Source organism: Orycteropus afer, unplaced genomic scaffold (genome assembly GCF_000298275.1).
Source record: "Orycteropus afer afer isolate SDZICR_OR568_19922 unplaced genomic scaffold, OryAfe1.0 scaffold00890, whole genome shotgun sequence".
Taxonomy (NCBI): Eukaryota; Metazoa; Chordata; class Mammalia; order Tubulidentata; family Orycteropodidae; genus Orycteropus; species Orycteropus afer.
In genome coordinates, this window is record NW_006922477.1 from 78,546 (window position 1) to 99,524 (window position 20,979).

Consider the following 20,979-nt stretch of genomic DNA (forward strand, 5'->3'; position numbering starts at 1 on the left):
GTCTGTCTCTCAATCCTTTGAAGATACCTAAAGATAATTCTTTTGAATTTCTTATCAGAGAGGTCCAATACTCCTTCTTCCTAAGGGATGTGTTCTGGGTCTGTATCCTGCCCCCTTGTTTCTACCACTTTATCTTGCTTCTTCGTGTGAACTGTGATGGTCTGTTTTTTCCAAGGCATTGTGGCGTTGTTTTTAGATCTCTGTTAACTGCTTGTGAAGAGCAGCCAAGGGTGATTCAGGATCTTCTTGGTGGTTTTTTTATTGTTGGCCCATTGGTGGAGAAGGAGGTAGTGGCTCTTGTTCAGTAACTGAAGTTGCAGGGGATGTAGGTGTATTTGTGTGTTATGGGAACTGCTGTTTTCTCCCACTCAGTTAGACACAAATTACAATTTAATAACCATTAAAAAACTTTTCACTCTTGCTGGTCCCGAGTGTCCTTGCCGTTGCTGCAAAGCTGAACGTGTTATTAAGCACCAGGAATCTGTGATAGTGCGCTGTCTCTTTAAATATCCAAAATAGTCAAGCTGCTTTTTAAACTTTCAAAATAGTGGCACCCTCCAGACTGGTAAAAGTCCACAGTTCACACTACCTTTCTCTTTACCTTCTCCATTTGTTCCTCAGCCGCCATGCACAATGCTGCTTGTAGTCCCTGGCTAGTGGGGTGGTTTTTAGGTTAATTCTTAGATCCTACCACCACTCGGGATTCTCCAAGTTCTCTGTGCCATCAGGATCGCTCAGGATCACTGCCAGACCACAGCTCCATATGTCTCCTTTTTTTGTATTTTCATGCAAATTCTTCTGGTAGTTGGGGTTTAGTCCACTTCTGTATCTTTCCCTTCAAGGCTCAGTGGTTCAAGATTATCTTCTGTGTTTCTGTTAATTGGTTCCTTTTTCTTTGTTGAAGAAGGTCTGTGCAGTCTTTCTGCCTAGTCTGCCATCTTGCCAGAACTGTAGAAGTGGGTTTTTTTGAAAAAATTAATAAAAGTGACAAACCACTGTCAAATTTAACAAAGGAAAAGAAAGAGAGAATACAAATAACACAAATTAGGAACAATGGGTGACATCACAAACTGAAATAAAAATTATAATATCAGAATACTATGAAGAACTATACTCTAATAAATTTGATAATCTGGAAGAAATAGACAGATTTCTAGAAACACTCCATGTACCTAAACTAACACAGACTGATGTGGAAACATTGAACAGATTCATAAGAAAAGAAGAAATTGAGCAAGTCATAGAAAAATTACCAAAAAAAAAGGTCCTGTGTCAGATGGTTTCACCAGAGAATTCTACCAAACATTCAATGAGGAACTCAGACCATTCCTACTCAAATAATTCCTAAACATAGTAAAGAATGGAAATCTCCATAATTCATTTTATGAAGCAAGCATGACCTTGGTAACAAAACCAGGAAAAGACATCAATCAAAAAGAAAACTACAGACCAATATCCCTCATGAATATAGATGCAAAAATCTTCAGCAAAATCCTCGCCATTATACTGCAACAGCATATCAAGAAAATAATTCACTATGACCAAGTGGGTTTCATTTATGTCAGGTGTGCAAGGATGGTTCAACATTAGAAAAACAATCGACATCATCCACCACATAAATAAAACAAAGGAAAAGAACTACATGTTCATATCTGTCGTATCAACCACATGATCATATCAATCCAGAGAAGGCATTTGAGAAAATCCAACACCCATTCCTGATGAAAACTGCTAGCAAAATAGGAATAGACTGGACATTCCTCAAAATAATAAAGGGCATATATGCAAAACTAACAGCCAACATTATTCTCAATGGAGAGAGACTGAAACCATTCCCCTTGTGAACAGGACCATACAAAGATGCACTCTGTCACCACTTCTGTTCAACATTGTATTGGAATTCCTAGCCAGGACAGTAGGCAAGAAAGAGAAATCAAAGTCATCCAAATTGGTAAAGAAATCATACTATCCTTATTTCCTGATGATATGAACCTATAAATAGAAAACACAAAAGAATCAGTAAAAAATCTACTGGAACTAATTGAGAGATTCAGCATAGTGGCAGAATACAAGATCAACATCCAAAAATTAGTTGGATTGCTCTACACCAGCATAGAGATTGGTGAAAAAGAAATAAGGAAATCTATACCATTTACAATGGCTAAATAAATAAATAAATAAAATTTTTCACAATGAATCTTACCAGGGACACAAAAACCTGTGCAAACAAAACTATAAAAGACCACTTCAAGAAACCATAAGAGATCTACATAAATGGAAGAACATACCATGCTCGTGGATAGGAAGATTGAATATTGTGAAAATGTGAAAGGTACCAAAATAATCTATACATTCAATGCAATTCCAATCCAGATCCCATCAACATTCTCTAAGGATATGGAAAAATTAGTCAATAAATAGGAGGTCTTACACTGCCAGATCTGAAAATGTACTATACAGCCACAGCAGTGAGAGCTGCCTCATACTGGTACAATGATAGAAACACAGACTAGTGGAATAGAGTTGAAAACCCAGAAATAGATTCCTCAGCCTATAGTCAGCTTATCTGTGACAAAGGGCCAAAATGCATTAATGGGGAAGTGGTTTTCTGTTTAACAAGTGGTAGTGGTAAAAGAGGATATCCATTTACAGAAAAATGAAACAATATCTTTACCTCACACCATACACAAAAACTAAATCCAGAGGGATTAAGGCTTAAATGTGAAACGTAAAACTATGAAGTTCTTCAAGGAAAAACTAGACGCAAATGTAGGGGCCCTCATTTATGGCACAAATAGACTGTCAAGCATAACTCAAAATGCACAAACACCAGAAGGTAAACTTGATGAATGGGACCTTCTAAATATTAAATTTTTGTATGCTTCCAAAGACTTCTGCAAAAGAATCAAAAGAGAACCTACAGATTGGGAAAAGATATTTGCTAATGACATATCTGTCAAGGAACTTATCTCTAGAATTTATAGAAAACTCCAACACCTCAACAACAAAAAGACAAAGAATTCCATTAAAAAAATGGGCAGAAGACATGAATAGACACTTCACCAAAGAGGATATCCAGGTTGCTAACAAACACATGAAGAAATGCTTATGATCATTCTCCATCAGCAATGCAAATCTAAACGACAATAAGATACCAACTCACCCCAGCACCAATAGCAAAGTTCAACAAGATGGAAAATGACAAATGCTGTCAAGGATGTGGAGAGATTGGGACTCTTGTACACTGCTGTCAGGACTGTCAAATGATACAACTGTAGAAAACAGTATGGCATTCCTTAAACAGTTGGAATTAGAAATACCATTTGACTCAGCAATTCCATTACTAGGTATATATCCTAAAGAAGTGAGAGCCAAGATAAGAATAGATATGTGCACACCCATGTTCATCACAGCTATTTACAATAGCCAAAAGATGGAAACAACCTAGATGTCCATTAACTGAAGAATGGATAACCAAACTATGGCACGTACACACAGTGAAATACTATGCAACCCTAAAGTATAACGTATAGTCTGCAAATCACTTCATAACATGGATGAACATGGAGGACATTATGCTAAGTGAAAGAAGTCAATCACAGAAGGACAAATATTGTCAAGGAAAGATTTATATATAGAAAGCAATTTTTTCTTTTTTATAGGGGGTGGGAGGGGTGGGGAGGGAACCCTGTTAGATAGGTAGAGACAAATATTGATTTGGGTGAAGAGAAGGGCAATGTACCAAATGTGAATGATCAACACGGTGACAGTGAGGAAGAGGAAGACATAGAGAGGTGCATAAGATGTACAGACAACACAGAAGAATTCTTTCTCAGATACAGTACTGTGTTGTCAGTGAAGGCAAATGTTGATATATGGGTGGATAGATGGTTGGACTGGCTGAACGATCAGGTGTTTCTATGCAGGGGGAAGTGTGCTTATGACCATGTACAGGGTTGGCAGACAATGTTTCTTCAAGTGTAATTGTATATTCTGTAAGAATTCTCAGGTATATAGTAGAGCTGACAAGGAACAAGGTTGTAGTCACTTCTTGGGCACAGCCAGCTACCCAGAGAGAGTGAGTAGTTGGACCTGTGGGCTTAGGACCATAATTACAAGGGACATTAAGCTCAATTGGCATAACATACTACACAAAAACATTGTTCCATATCCTACTTTGGCAAGTAGCAACTGGGATCTTAAAAGCTTGCAAGTGGCCATCTAGATGCAACGATGTGTCTCTCCTCATCCAGAGCAAAGAAGAATGAAGAAAACCAATGACCCATGGAAACAATTAGTCCAAGTAGCTGGTACACCATGCGATCCTCAGCCTATATAACTATGAGACCAGAAGAACTAGATGGTATCTGGCTACCACTGTCAACCACCTGGAGGGTGATCTATGTAGGAGATCCTGTATAGAGTGGGAGTACAATGTGGAATAAACTTCAAAATCATTAAAAAAAAAAAAAAGAGAGAGAGAGAGAGACTTGGTTTGCTGGTCTGTTAGAGCCTGGTGTAACCCCGGAGCTCTGGTAGCATAGTGGCTAAGACACTTGACTGCTAACCAGATGGCTGGCGGTTCAAACCCACCAGCCACTCCTGGGAAGGAAGGTGGGGCAATCTACTTCCGTAGTGATACTGCCTCGGAAACCCAAGGAGGGGTCGCTATGAGTCGGGTCTGACTCAACGGCACATAACAACAACAACAACAACAATCATACAATAATCAATTTGGGTTCAAAACTTTTTAAAAAAATTATTAGCAGTATAGATAAAAGGTTCTGGTGAAAGAGTGCCTAAGGCATTTGACTGCTAACCATAAAGTTGGCAGTTCAAACCCAGCAGCCACTATGGAGAAGGAAGGTGGTGCAATTGATTTCCATAAAGATTTACTACCTTGGAAACCCAGGGAGTTGCTATGAATTGGAATTGGTTTGGCGGCAGTGGGATGAGGAATGACTACAAATAAGACAGCCCTCCTATATATATGTGTTTTCAGTGGTCTGACTTAGTAGGTTCTTTGTGCTCATGTTACTTTCAGAAAACAATGTTCCTCAAGGGTACTTCCCTCCAACATTTTATTAGGTAAATGTGCCTAGTTAAGTTGAAAATATACAGTAAATACTATGAATTTTCAAAGCTCATAAATAAGTAAGTTATGAACGCTTCCACTATTGACCTATCACATATCTGTCCATCTGTCCGTCTGGTTGTTAGTCCATTTTATTTCACAGTGCCTTGGTACACTTCCCTCAGATGCTTCAGCCTGATGCCAAGTTTAATTGTCCTCCCTTTGTTTCAGGCTATCTGCGAGCCTGGTGCCCTGAGGCTTTTGGGAATCTTCAGGAGCTCAGCAGCCCCTTCTTTGGCACACCCAAGAGCCAAGCCCAGGTTATCTGGGAAGAGCTTGGTGTTGGCAGTAGTGGCTACCTCAGTGTGCAAGACCTGGCACTGGTCTGCCAGAGCATTGGGATGCAAGGGCTTGATAAAGAGGTGAGAGAAAGCCTGAGTGGCCTTGACCCAACTACTGTTCTCTGAAACATTCAAGATTTGGTGTTGAGTTTGAAAAGTCTCTTTAGCCTTCGGACACTGATTCAGTGATCTCACTTTCCCATTTAAAACTCTTGGTTGACTCCAAGGCCAAACCTTTCTTAAGCTCCATCATGATAACCTCTCACCACACAAGACTCTAGCACGCCCCTGCTGCCCTCAGGCGTGCTAGACACCATGACTAATAATCACTCCTCTGCGTGGAATACTATTCTGGTTACCACTCTGATAGAAAATACCACAAATGGGATGGCTTCAACAAACAGGAGTTTATTCTCTCACAGTTCAGGAGGCTTGAAGTCCAAGTTCAAAGTCCTAGGCTCTAGGAGCTTTGTGAATGTCCCTCGAACTTGGGCTTCACTTCTGTCTCCTGCACCCGGCCCACTGAAGCTAGAGTTATCTCTTCACTCAGGCAGCTACTGGCTGCTGAGCTAACAAGCCCAAGGTTGACAAATAAAATGGTACAGTCCCGATATTACCAAACCACATGGCAGGCCATTAATTCAAGTCCATTGAAAGTCCCAAGGTTGACAGAACATGGCAGGCTGCTGAACAATGACACGACTACATGCAGGGTTCAAGCGTGCTTGCTGTAAGTTAGAGACTATTCCCAAAGCTGTTTCTTATGTATAGGAAGCAGACCACATCCCTAAAGCAGCTACTCAGCTGCTTGTGGTAGGTCCCACCATGGAGTTGATTGCCAGTCTCATGAGGAATAACTACCACCAGCTACCCAGCCACTCAACCAGGTCCAGCCAAGTTGACATACAAACTTAACCACCAGAAATACCTTTTCCTATTTGTCTGGCCTAATGTGGCCTCTTTTTGAGGCTGCCTACCCTCTCCACCAGATGGAAGCAGAGGCAGGAGTAGATGGTGATAGGTGGCAGTCCTCACTCATTAAAACTCTCTTAGTCTGTCCACTGGGTAGCCTGTGACCCACTGGAACCAGGTTGGGGTAAGTCTGTGTATGTTTCTCCTATCATCCTGCAAGTTTCCAGCACCAGGAGACACAGAGTATTTGTGGATGTCAGGAAGTTCAGGTGGCTCAGCTACTCACAGTGGGAAACAGACAGGGTATTGTGTGAATTTCCCATGAGAGAGACACACAGAGAGAGAAAGAGAGAGAGGGCAGGAGGGAGGGAGAGAGAGAGATGGGGAAAGATTGGGAAATACATAGAGATTGGGAAATAGAGAGAGTTTGGGAAATACAGCCAGGTGTGCCTAAGTAGTTTTGAATTTGGATGAAGACCAACAAGCTGCTTGAACCAAAGAGATGGAGGGGAAAGTGGCCTGGTGATGGTGGTTGGGGAGACCTGTCTGTTGGTGGAGCATCTGAGCTAAGCAAAGCATCTGTTCTGATACAATATGTTTTTTTTTGTTTTGTTTTGTTTTGTTTTTAGGAACTGGAGGACCTGTTTAATAAACTTGATCAAGATGGAGATGGCAGAGTGAGTCTTAAGGAATTCCAGCTTGGCCTCTTCAGTCATGGGCCTACTTCATTTGCAGAATCTTCCACTCCCATCCACTCAAACAGTCCCTGGTCTCATTTCCAGGTAAAATGTGACAGTTAAATCTTGATCCACAGCAATAACTATTGTCATTGTGGTGACTGCAATTGGTAACCTTCAACATCTTTCACAAGCCTGACCCCTCTTTTTGTGTTACTTGAGCAAGGTTTCCTCGAGTCAGACAGGGTTGTGTACATAGTTGTGTAACAGAGGTAATCCCAGATACTGGGATCACATAGATCTCCCTAGCTGTGTGTCACTCAGTGAGTAGCTAACCATCTCTGAGCCTCAGGCTTCTCATTTGTAAAACAGCCAGGACACTAGCTTTACATGTGTTCTGTGAGGATCACGTAAGATAAGGCAGTGTCTGGATTATTACAGCTCAATACATATTCTCAATTGTGGTCTGCTCATGTTTCTGCATCTGCCCTAGTTCTTGGCCCTAATGTATAACTCCCTATCACCTCAACTTAGAGAAAAACCTTCACAAAGAGGAGAAACCTGTCTCTGCCTCCAAGTCTTGGTCCAGAAGGCTGTACCCATAATAGAACACATGATCCCCAACACCTCATGGAAACCATGTCTACCTGCCTGGGCATCCCTTCATAGGCTCTTTTCAACAAACTTGCCTCTGGCCACAGAGGGTATGTGTCCAGAGAGGTGTCCAGGGCACAAGGAGCTTTCCCAGCTCTTTCATGGCAATGCCAGCTATGTCCACTCCTAGTAACTCAGTGTCCTCTTTAGTCTCCTTCTCAAATTAATGAGAAGAGAGCACAGTGCTGCTTCTGCCTCAGAGGAGGCCATCATCCAACAATTAAAACCAACCATTAACACACTGAGTCTGTATTTTGATCTTTTTGTTCTTATATGGCCTGAAACCTTCCCTAAGTGCTCATAAATGTCTACTCCCTCCATTCTGTTGACTTTAGATTTAGAAACTTAGGTACTTAGTGGAACCTACTGCCACAACCCTGTGAGGAAGGAAAGAATTCCTTAGAGCAGTTTGTTCAGTGATGGGAGAGGGAAGTTTTTCTCTCTGGGCAGTGAGAAAAACCAGGTGCTAAACCAGCATTCACTGAACAAAGTCATAATTATAAAACTGACTAAAATCTGCTCTCCTCAAACTACATAGAGATCTGGCACTTCTGCAAGACATAACACTTAGGAATAAAGGACAGAGAGAAAAAAGGAAAGGACAGAGAGAACAAAGACCTGAAGAACTGCCCCAAATCAATGTCCTCTGTGACACTGCTCTCCTGCTGCATCATGGCATGGAAGTGGGGGCGGCAGGGAGGGGGGGTAGTTCTTACTAGAACATCTGTATCCCACAATTGAGAATATGTATTGAGCTGTGGTAGAGATGGTCCCTTGGTGCTCCCCAGTCAGGTGGGGTCTGAGATGTCGCTGATGGCCATTGTGGAGTAGAATGCTCAAAGTGAACCATGCCTCTCATCCCAAGGGGTCTGTGACTCCTCCAGGCACTGGCTCTGAGGGGCAGGACTGTGATCCAGCATTGCCTTCCAGCCAAGGGCCTCAAACCCCATCAGCCTCATTCCTGAGCCTGCAAGTGGAGATGGCAAAGCCCACAGAGTCCTGCAACCTCAAATGCCCCTAAGTGCATGTCCTTTCTGCATGGTGACTTGACCTAGTATCTTGCTGTCTCAGCCATCTGCTCTTCCCATGACACACATACACACACATGTGTACTCATACACACAGCTATATACACTCCTTTACTGTGTGCATCACATACATTGTGTGTATGCATTTCCACTATATATACCCATGCACACCCTGTACATACATGCCTGTTCACACAATCACTATGGACACATACTACACCTACCTAAACTATAGACAGATGGCATACACACACTTATAAACCACTGCTGTGGAGTCCGATCTGACTCATACCAACCCCTCCTTGGGTTTCTGAGGTGATATCACTACGGAAGTAGCTTGCCCAACCTTCCTTCTGGTAAGCAGTCAAATGCCTTAGGCACTACACCATACCTCTTCAACTGTATACCTACTTTGTATGCACCCCTATACCCACCACAAATACTATACATATATACACACTCACCCATACTATAGATATACTGTGCATTACACTGGTACACACACTTTCACCACACATACACATGTACTATATACACACAATGGATCCATTGTATGCATACACTCACACCCACTACACATACCACTGTGTATACACATGCACAGTAAGTACCTTATATACACATACCTCAACATACTCACATACTTGCATTCATGCTATATATACACATATTATACCCCCTGGGTACACACTAAACCCACTGTATGCACACACACTACAAACACAGACATATACTGTATACACAGACACACAGAATACATAACACATTTGTGACACATAAAGCCAGACTAGGGAAAAAATAGTTTTCAACTTTAGGCTTTGGAGCCCTAAGAACCTCCTCTTCTGACATCTATCATCTGAGAACTGCCTATTTACACTGCCACTTGATAGGGAAGTGGAAACTCAGCTGAGAACAGGCCTGCTAGGATGAAGCCTGACTTGGAAGTGCAGTGCAGTGCTGGGTGAATAACATGACTAGGTGGGTTTTGGGATCATTGGAGAGGGGACCAGAGTTAGTCAGGGATGAGCCAGTAATATCAAGGGGAACATGTTTCAGCCTGTGGGAATGGCTTGTGCAGTGTAGTAAATTACATGATATGGCTTTTCTAGCTATAGCCTTCCTAAACTCCATGGTGGAATTTGTCGTGAGTAACTCAGTAGCTGATTGTTAAAGTTATCCACCTGGTGTATTTCTGGTGGAGCGGCATGAAACAGTCTTCTGGGAAGTTCGCTCTCTCTCATGAGGTTGTCTGACGTTGGGATTGGTTAGTTTTACTGCTCTGCCATGCTAAAACTGAGCCCTCCTAGAGGCAGAAGGGGTCTCTCTGATTCCAGCTGAGAGAGACATGCTGCTGAAATAGACATGCTGCTGGAGGAGATGTGCTATTGAGAGAGATGTGAGAGACGTGTACTACTGAGAGAGAGATGTGCTAATGAGAGAGACTGAGAGAGTTGACTGATGAGAGAGATGGCCGGCTGAGAGAGACTGAGCCTGTTCCTGAATTTGAATTGTAGTCTGTTGCTTCCCTAATAAACCCCATAATCTGAGCATTCTGGGTGGCCACTGCAGCGAATTATTGAACCCAGAAGAGAGGTGTTGGGTGCTGCAGGAGGAACAGTTGGTGTCAAGCTTTGTAAGAGGGCTGGAAGGTGGTGGCTTGTGTGGCCTCATAGGAGCAGGCATTGGGCTGCTGATGGTGATTCTGTCTTTCTCTTATGAAGTTAGAGGAGGTCAGCAGATGCTTCCTCCCTGCCTTTTCAGCAGCTTGCAATGTTTGAGAAATAGAAAGTGATCCCCAGATCTGGAGACCAGGAAGTAAAGGGTATAAGAGGAGACAAGCTTAGGGTGGTTGAGCCAGGCAAAAAGGGTTCTGTATCCAGAGTCCAACTAGCAAATGGTGAGGAGGAGGCCAAAAGGGTCTAATAGTCTATGAAAAGGTAGATTTTGTGGTAAGTATGGCGGGAGCCTTGAGAGCTTTGAGTAGAGGTCACATGGCCTGAAGGGAGGGAGAACATTCATCCTTATCGCCTGGGTTTTCAGGCGGCACATACTTACATTAAGGACTCTGGGACAGAAAAAATTAAGGAAAATCTTTCTTGCCTCTGTGCATATAATACCTGAGCCTAGCAGGTCAGGTTTGCACTTGAGAGAATGTTTACCTTCATCTTAAAACTCCTCTAGGCTGCTTAGCTAAGAGCTGTGTGCTTTCTGCATTCTCAGTGATACATAATTTCACAGGCACAGATACCTGGCACATCCCACTGTGCTATTAGAACCCTTCATGGGTTTCCTAACACTGACAGGCACCTTATCAGGCTCTTCCTAGGCCATGCATACTTTGTTCTTCATTCAGGGGAGACACTGTGTGGCACACATCGAACAGCTAGTTGCTAACAGACAGAGACTGTGTGAAGTCTGTGCAGTGGTGCAGCCTTCCAGGCTTGTAAGCACTGGCTGTGCAATCATAAAGCTGTTTGTGCTTCAATGAATCGTGTCACTGTGCCCAGACTTTGCATCTTGTCCAGAAAGTGGAGATAGAGATAACCTCATGAGGTTGTCTTCGTTAGGCCTCATTGAGCAGCAAGTCCCAAGTGTGGGCTTGTGCAGTGGGAGACCTGTGAGAAATAAACAGATGCACCCAAGGGTTTCAGCAGATGCTGGAGCTCATGAGTGTTTTCTTGGTCCTTGGCATGTAGGCCATGGAGGAGAGCAGCTGCCAGACCACTACATCCTCGTCCCTTGTGTCCATCTGCTTAGGCCTGCGCCTCTTTTCCAGCATCGACGATGGCACTGGATTTGCATCTCCCAAACAGGTCATCGCTGTGTGGGCCCAGGAGGGGATTCAGAATGGCAAGGACATCTTGCAGGTTTGAAAATGGATGTCTACTGCTGCCCAGAGTAGTGGGGGTACTGGAGGGTTTCTGTGTGTGGCCTGTGCTCTCTGGATCTTTTCCTCCTGCCATAGCGGCAAATCCCACAAAGGGAAGTTAATGGCAAGCATGTTTTGTTACTATAATATGGGAAATTTTAATTTTAAAAGATAATAAATAAAATACTGAGAAGGCAACAATGTGAAAAGAACAAATTTGAAAGTAGATTTTCGTGTCTTAGGACTTTCCCCCCAGGGCCATTAAAACCTTTGAGATTGTTCACTAGGATGAGTGTAGTCACTCCTATAGGTGTGTCAGCAGAAACACCCATTTTTGTGATATCAAAGAGAAGTGTGTGCATTTCCATTTAGTTATTGAGCACTACACTGTGAGCTGGAATTCCACCAAGAGCCCCCTGCCCAACAAGACCAATGGGCTGGTGGAACTGTGTCCCTGGTCCCCACCAGCCCTCTCCACTGGTTGCCAAGGTGCCTCCTCCCCATAGTCACTGAAGGTAACCCAGGAGGCTGCCCTCAGTCTGGGTTTCTTCATGGGGTCTTATTTCTCCCAAGGACCCAGGGTAATTCATTTAGGGCTTGGGAGCAGCACTGCTCTGGGGCAGCAAAGTCAGGTGTGAATAAGGTCAGACCTATGGGAGAGGGTTCATTGAGAGAAGTCTTGGAGAGTTACAGTGGCCAGGCCCTAGTGATAGGCTGCTACTTGCTCACTGAGGCTAGGAGAGGAACCATGTCATTCCCTTAAAAGATATTTATTATTTTCATTTCCAAATTTCACTTCCCATTATAAACTACTATACAGGAATACATAGAATAAAAGAGAAAGCCTCTCCCCTTCAGCCCTGCCCTGTTCCCCAGGATGCCCTGCAGAGTACTCTCTTTGTACGTAGAATAAATATATATTTATACATACTTTTGTTTTTTGCTAAAGTGCTCACGCTGTATTTCATGTTAATTTATATGCCATTTCGCTGTTGTTGGACATAATGCATACATACATTTTTCTTATAAATCCTGGTATAGATAATGCATTTATACTCTCATATGCCTATACCAGTGTTTCTGTAGGATAGATGCCTGAAATTGGTATGTATTTTAATTTTTGATGAGTTCTATAGAATTGCCTCTGAAAATGTCCCTATTAGCACAACCTCAGCATACAAAGGAGACCAGTCAGCCTTTCAGCTAGTGTGGCTGATCCTTTGGCAAAGGCCCTCTTGGGCCTAATCTCACATCTCAGAATCGCAGACAGACAGCTGTTGGGCAGTGCCTAGATCCAGAGCCAGCCCTGACATCTGTGTCAGATGTGTCCTGAAAGCCAGAGATTGAGCTAGCATCTCTGAAAACTGTACTCCATAGGGAAATTGCAAAGAGGAAAGGCTCCTTCACTTTGAAGATCCCCTGTGAAAGCCTGCTCCCAACTCCAGGGCATTTAGAGGTATAATAATCTGTTTGGTATAATAATCTGATCAGTAACAAGTCTCATCCTTATTTCTCACATTGCAGAATTTACTTTTATTATTATTATTTACTTTTCTTTTGGTGAAAACATACATACCAAGACATTCACCAACGTAACAACTTCCACATTTACAGCTCAGGGACATTGATGACATTTTTACATTTTTCATGTTGTGCCACCATTACTGCCATCCTTACCTCAAATATTCCCCCACAATTAGCATAAATTCAATGCCCTACAAACAAAAGTTTCCTCTTCCCCCCTCCCTCCTACCACTGGTAACCACTAGTAATCTTGGTATGTATATATATGTATATGAGTATATATATATATGTGTGTGTGTATGTATGTATGTGTATATATATGTGTGTGTGTGTGTATACATACATATATATATATATTTTTTTTTTTTTTTTAAACCTGTCTAGTAATTTTCCCTTGCCTCTCTTCCCATCCCTGGTAACCAACAAAGAAAGTTGTGTAGCATTTACTTTTTTATAGTTTTCTATGAGTAGAGAGTATTTTCATTTCTATGGAAATTTATAATTTAGCTGTTGCTTTCAGATTTTGATTTTGATGAGTTTTTTATTTTCGTATTATTGAAAACAAAGTAGTATTTATTGAACTCATCTTTTTTTTTCCTTTTAATAATTTTTTTAAAAGTTGTGCTTTGGGTGCAAATTTGCAATGCAGATTTGTTTTACATTCAACAGTTCATACACATTTGATTTCATGGTCCTGATTACAGTCACCAACCATAAAAGACTCTCCTCCCCTCTCCTCCTTATGACTACTCCTTCCCTGTGTCCTTCTTATCTGTGCATTCCTGTCTGTCCAGGTTTGCCTCTATGTGAATACTACCCGTCTGATGTCTCATGGTTGATTGATCTGAGGGGTACATCTCCCTAGGGTGGTGGTTGTTGTCAGGTGCTGTCAAGTGCCCTCTGACACATAGTGACCCTGTGTACAACAGAATGAAACACTATCTTGTCCTGTGCAAGCTTCACAACAATTGCTACACCTGAGCCCATCATTGCAGCCACTGTGCCAAACCATCTCATGGAAGGCCTTCCCCTTTTTTGTTGACCCTCCATTTTACCTACTATGATATCCTTCTGCAGGGAATGGTCCCTTCTGACAATGTGACCAAAGTAGGTGAGATGAAGTCAGGTCATTCTCGCTTCCATGGAGCATACTGGCTGCACTTCTTCTAGAACAGATTTGTTATTTCTTCTGGCAGTCGATGGTGCTTTCAGTATTCTTTGCCAGCACAACTCAAAAGCATCAACACTTCTTTGGTCTTCCTTATTCATTGTCTAGCTCTCACATGCATATGAGGTGATTGAAAATTCAGTGGCTTGGGTTAGGCACACCTTAGTCTTCAAAGAGATACTTTAAACAGGTCTCTGGCAACAGATTTGGTCTTTCTACTGTTGAGGTGAGAACCAACCCACGGAAGTGAGTCCATTTCTGGGACTGAAGGATAACCCAGGGCCATAGTCTTGGGGGTTCCACCAATCTATCTGACCAGTAATTCTGGTCATTTTTGTGCTTTTGAATTTTTCCTCCCACTCTAACCAGACTCTCCAATTTTGATCCCTTTTCAAATAGTTGGCATTGGTAGCCAGGCACCTTCTGCTTATGGTCTCGGAGTCATGAAGCCTGAGTTCCTTGTGGTACATCGTATTTTTGGACTAATTGTTTCCAGATGACTTGGATTTTCTTGAGTCTTTTCTCTAGGTGAAAGGAGACCAATAGTTGCATCTTAGATGGCTGCTCAAAAACTTTTAAGGCCCCAGTCTCTATTCACCGAAGTAGGATGTAGAATAAGATTTTTATGTATTATGTTATGCCAATTGAGCATTATGTTCCCCAAGAATATGGTCCCAAGCCTACAGGCCCAGTAATTCTCTCTCTCTCAAGGTGTTTGGCTTTCTCTGAGAAGCTACTCCAACCCTGTCCTCTGTTATTTCTGTAATATATGTGGATACTTTTGTAACACAAGTACATATGCAAGATTATCTTCATCCAAATCTATCTTTGGTCTTGGTGTATATTCCTGTTTGCCTACCCCCACCTAATCTTTTCACCTGTCTATGCATTTACCCATTTTTCCTAGTGTTTGGTTCCACTGATAATGCAGTATAGTGTTGTCTATATCTTTTGTGCTCATTTTTGTGTCCTCCCTTTCTGCGTTGTCACCCTGCTGGTCACAGACTCTTTTGTTCACCCTCCTCCCCTCAAGCTAATCCACATGTGACCCCAAGTAGTCTGAAACTTTCCCTCCTCTTCCCTCCCTGGTAACCAGTAAAGTGAATTTCCTTTCCTTAGTAGACGTTCCCTTGACTTTTTACAATAATGGACTTATACAGTATTTGTCCTCTGTGATTGACTTATTTCACTCAGGGTAATGTCCTCCTAATTCATCCACATTGTGTGATGATTTGTGTATTCTTCATTATTCTTTAATGTTGCATAGTATTCCATGGTGTGAATGTATCATATATTGGTTATGCATTCATCTTTTGATGGGGATGTAGGTTGTTTCCATCTCTTTATGTAGTGAATTATGCTGTGATGAGCATGGGTGTGCATATGTCTGTTTGTGTCCTGTCTCTCACCACTTTAGGGTATATTCCTTTAATGGAAATGCTGGATCAAATGGTATTTCTATTTTCAGTGTTTTAAGGAAACACCATATTGTTTTCCACAGTGGCTGTACCATTTTCAGTCCCACCAGAAGTGATTAAGAGTTCTAATCTCTCCATACCTTTGCCAGCATTTGTTATCTTCTGTCTTGTTCAACTTAGCTGTTATTGCTGGGGTGAGATGGATATTTTGATTTGCATCTCTAATAGCTAGTGATCGTGAGCATATTCCTCATGTGTTTGTTGGCTGCCTGGTATATCTTCTTTAGTGAAGTGTCTTATTCATGTCCTTTGCCAATTTTTGAATTGGATTGTCTTTTTGGTGTTGAGGTTTTGAAGTTTTCTATAAATTTTGGAGATGAGTTCTTTGTCAGATATGTTATAGCCAAGTATTTTTTCCCAATCTGTAGGTTCTCTTTTTTTTTTTTTTTGAAACTAAAAAGAATGAGGCATTTTATTTCTATCAGAATAGACTTATAATTGAGTCTTTGGAATGGAATCTGCTTGTCATTCCAGGAATACCTGTTGTCACTTCATTTGCATGGTCTATATCACTTCATTTGCATAGTATATGACCAATATCTGCAAAATACGTAGAAAGGGTGCAGCCCAGGGCCAGACAAAAAATTTCAGACCATCAAGTTGTTTACACCTTACCTAGGGATTATCAAACAACCTGGAGAGAAGTAACAAACCTGCTAATATATAAAACTAGGTTAAACATAACTTCTCAGTGCTTAGGGGAAAAAAAAAAAAAGTCTCTCAAGCTATTATCCAAAGAATCCAGGCAAAGACCGTGTTGAGAAGCTCATTTCCCACATATAGAAAATAGAAATGCCTCTTTATTAAGCCAACAAGGAGCTCTGGTAGCATAGTGCCTAAAGGCACTTGACTGCTAACCAGAAGGCTGGCGGTTCAAACCCACCACCACTCCTCAGAAGGATATCTGCTTCCGTAGTGATACTGCCTCGGAAACCCAAGGAGGGATCACTATGAGTCAGGTCCGACTCAATGGCACATAACAACAATAACATTAAGCCAACAGTGCTTTTTTTTTTCTTTTTTTCTTTCTAATTAAATTTGCATTAGATCAGATAATACTGACCCAGAGGTCTCTGTGGATCTGTTAATATTTCTTCATTTTATTTTTCCCTCTCTGTTCTTTAGATTTCCTCGTTCTATTTGTTGATTTTCAGGTTCATTGATTTAGTCTTCCTCCATCTTCAATCTGCTGTCAAGGGTATACAGTGAATTCTTTATTTCAGTTATGAAACTTTTCAGTTTTAGTATTTCCATTAGCTTCTCTTTTATAGTGTCTGTCTACTGATGTTGTTGTTGTTGTTATGTGTCATCAAGTCAGCCACGACTCATAGTGACCCCTCCTTGGGTTTCCAGGGTGGTATCACTATGGAAGTAGATTGCCCAACCTTCCTTCTGATAGTCTCCAATTATTCATTCATTAAGTATACATCTACTTTTATCTTTAAACATATAATAGCTGTTTTAAAGTTCCTCTTGTGTGTTAAATGGTACATCTAATTCATCTAGGTATCAGTTTATATTGAATTTTTTTCTTCCTTTTTTTTTTAATTTTATTGTGATTTGGGTGAAAGTTTACAGAGCAAATTCATCTTCCATGCAGCAGTTCACACACACTATGTCTCATGACATTGACTGTAATCTCCCACAATGCAATAGCTCTCCTCCCACTTCCTCCCCATAGCCACCTCTTCTCTGAGTCCTTCCCTCACATGCACTCCTGCCACCTGAGCTGTCTCCCTATGCATACACAGCCCTTCTATTCTTCCATGATTGATGTCTCCAAGGAGTGTATCTATCTAATGTAAATGTTTAGCTCATATGCCTGTCCTTTGTTAGGCTGGAAGCCACAGAAGTGCATTCAATTCCAGACCTGAAGGGGAGCTAGGGGCCATAGTCTCAGGGGTTCCATCAGGCTCTAACAGACCAAGAAACCTGGTCCCTTTTTTTTTTTTTTGGTATGATTTTGAGATTTGTTCTATACTGTTCTCCCACTCTATCCAGGATCTCCTACAGAGGTCCCCTTCCAAGTAATTGACAGTGGTAGCCAGGCCGCATCTAGTTCTACTGGTCTCATAGTTGTAAAGGCTGAGGATTGCATGGTGTACCAGTTACTTGGACTAATTGGTTCCATGTGTTGTTGATTTTCTATTAGAGATAACTTTACTTCTTCTTTGCCAATTCTGATGCTTTTTTGCTCTGGACAAGGAGAGACCCATCGTTACATCCAGATGGCTGTTTGCAAGCTTCTAAGATCCCAGTTGGTACTTGCCAAAGTAGGATGTGGAACAATGGTTTTATGTAGTATGTTATGCCAATTGAGTTGTTCCCTGCCACCATGGTCCCAGGCTCACAGGTCCAATTACTCACTCCCTCCGGGTAGCTGGCTGTGGCCAGGAAGTGACTACAATCTCATCCCTTGTCAGCTCTACTATATACCTGTACATTCTTACAGATCATACAAATACTTTTAGAAACATTGTCTGCCAATGCTATACATGCTCATGAGCACACTCCCCCCTAAATAGACATACCTCACAGTTCAGCCTGTCCACCCATTTATCCATCCATATATATCCATGTTTGTCATCACTGACAACGCAGTACTGTATGTGCAAAAGAGTTCATCTTTGTTGTCTGTACCTCCCATGCACTTCTCTATGTCTTCTTTCTCAATACCACCTTGTTGATTACTCATTCTTGGTACATTGCCCTTTTCTTCACCCAAATCAATACTTGTCTCTACTTACCTAGCAGTGTTCCTTCCTCTCCCCTCCTCCCCCTGGTTACCAACAAAGAAAATTTCCTTCCATTTATAATCCTTTCCTTGACTTTTTACAGTAACAGAGTAATACAATATTTGTCCTTCTGTGATTGACCTATTTCACTTAGGGTAATATCCTCCAAGTTCTTCCACGTTATGGAGTGTTTTGCAGATTCTACTTTACTCTTTAGTGTTGCATAGTATTCCGTTGTGTGTATGAGACATAGTTGGGTTCTCTGTTTCCATCTTTTAGCTATTGTAAATAGTGCTGTGATGAACGTAGGTGTGCATATATCTGTTCTTGTCCTGGCTCTCACTTGTTTAGGATATATTCCTAGTAATGGAATGGCTGGGTCAAATGGTATTTCTGATTCCAACTTTTGAAGGAATCACCATACTGCTTTCCACAGTGGTGGTGTCATTTTGCAGCCCCACTAGCAGTGTAGGAGAGTCCTAATGTCTCCACAACCTTGCCAGCATTTCTTATATTTTATCTTGTTAAACTTTGCTACTAGTGCTGGTGCCAGATGGTATCTCATTCTTGTTTTGATTTGTATCTCTCTAATGGCTATTAGCTCTAATTGCTCTCTAATGGGCTATTAGTCCCATTTGTTTGTTGGTTGCCTGAATATTCTTTTTGGTGAAGTGTCTATTCATGTCTTTTACCCATTTTTTGAATTGGATTGTGTGTCTTTTTGTTGTTGAGGTGTTGAAGTTTTCTATAAGTTTTAGAGATAAGGCCCTTTTCAGATATATCATTACCAAATATTTTTTTCCCAATCAGTAGATTCTCTTTTTACACTTTTGGAGAAGACTTTCGATATGCATAAGAATTTGATTTTTAGAAGGTCCCAGTCATCTAGCTTCTCTTCCACTGTCTGTGCATTTTGGGTTATGCTTGATGGTGTATTTTGCCATAAATTAAGGCCCCTAGATCAGCCCCATTTTATCTTTGGGTTTAACATTAACATTTAACATTAACGTCTTTGATCCAATTGATTTCATTTGTTTGTATGGGTAGGTTATGGGTCTTGTTTGCTTTTTCTGCAGATGGATATCCAGTTTTGCCAACACCATTTGTTAAAGAGGCTCTCTCTCCCCCATTTAATGGTTTTGGCCCTTTGTCTAAGATCAGCTGTCCATAGATTGATGGATCTGTTTCTGGGTTTTCAGTTCTGTTCCATTGGTCTATTTGTCTTTCACTGTACTAATACCACATTGTTTGTATTACTGTGGCTGTATTGAGATCTGGTTTTGAGATCTGGATGTGTGAGACCTCCTACTATATTTTCCCACTTCAGCAGTGCTTTTCTTCTCCAAGGTTTCTTTCCTATCCATATGAAGTTAGTGATGGCTTTTCCATATCCTTAAGGAGTGTGAATGGAATCTGGATCGGGATTGCTATGAATGTATAGATTGCTTTGGGTGATACTGACATCTTCACAGTATTCAGTCTTCCTATCCACGGGCATGACATTTTCTTCCATTTATGTAGTTCTTTTGTAATTTCTTTTAGTAGTGTTTTGGAGTTTTCTTAGTGTAAGTCTTTTGTGTCCCTGGTACAATTTATTGCTAACAATTTTATCGTTTTGGTAGCTATTGTAAATGGTATAGTTTTCCTTATTGCCTTTTCAGAGGTCTCTTTTTTGATATAGAGAAATCCAACTGATGTTTCTTTGTTAATCTTGCATCCTGCCCCTTTGTTGAGCCTTTCTATTAGTCCAGTAATTTTTTTGTTGAGTCTCTTGGGTTTTCTATGTATAATTTCATGCCATCTGTGACTAGAGATAACTTTACTTCTTCTTTGCCAATTCTTATGCTTTTTATTTCTCTTTCTTGCCTTATTGCCCTGGCTGGGACTTCCAGTGTAATGGTAAATAGAAGTGGTGCTAGAGGGCATCCTCGTCTGGTTCCTGTTCACAAGGGGAATTTTCGAGTCTTTCTCCATTGACAATAATGTTGGCCGTTGGTTTTGCATGTATGCTGTTTATTATGTTGAAGATTTTCCCTTCTTTCCCTGTTTTGCTGAGAGTTTTGAACAGGAATGGGTGTTGGATTTTATCAGATGTCTTTTATCCATCAACTGATATGATCATATGGTTCATATGGTTTTTTTCTTTTGTTTTTTCTGTGTGGTGGATTACATTGTTTTTCTGATGTTGAACCATCCTGTCATACCTAGTATGAATCTCACTTGTTCATGATATATTATTTTTTAATAAGTTGTTGGATTTTGTTCGCAAGTATTTTTTGGAGATTTTTGCATCTTTATTCATGAGGGATATTGGTCTTTGTTGTAGTGTCTTTTCCTGATTTTTGGTGTCAGTGTTATGCTTGCTTCATAGAATGAATTTGTTAGTATTCCATCATTTTCTATGTTCTGGAATAGTCTGAGTAGTATGGGGGTCAGTTCTTCTCTTAATGTTTGGTAGAACTCTCCAGTGAAGCTGTGTGGGCTGGGACTTTTTTGTGTGGGGAGTTTTTTTTTTTTTT

At 41.2% G+C, this 20,979-nt stretch overlaps 1 protein-coding gene across 1 annotated transcript in view; it reads left to right on the forward strand.

Moving 5' to 3' along the window:
• The window catches only part of NINL (ninein like), a gene marked incomplete at its 5' end in the record, with an annotated part of 227,849 nt that overhangs the window by 36,539 nt on the left and 170,331 nt on the right, over positions 1-20,979 (forward strand). Inside the window, 3 exon segments of the mRNA XM_007958241.1 lie at positions 5,306-5,496; positions 6,957-7,109; positions 11,383-11,553. Of these exon segments, the coding sequence (XP_007956432.1) occupies positions 5,306-5,496; positions 6,957-7,109; positions 11,383-11,553 (515 nt within the window).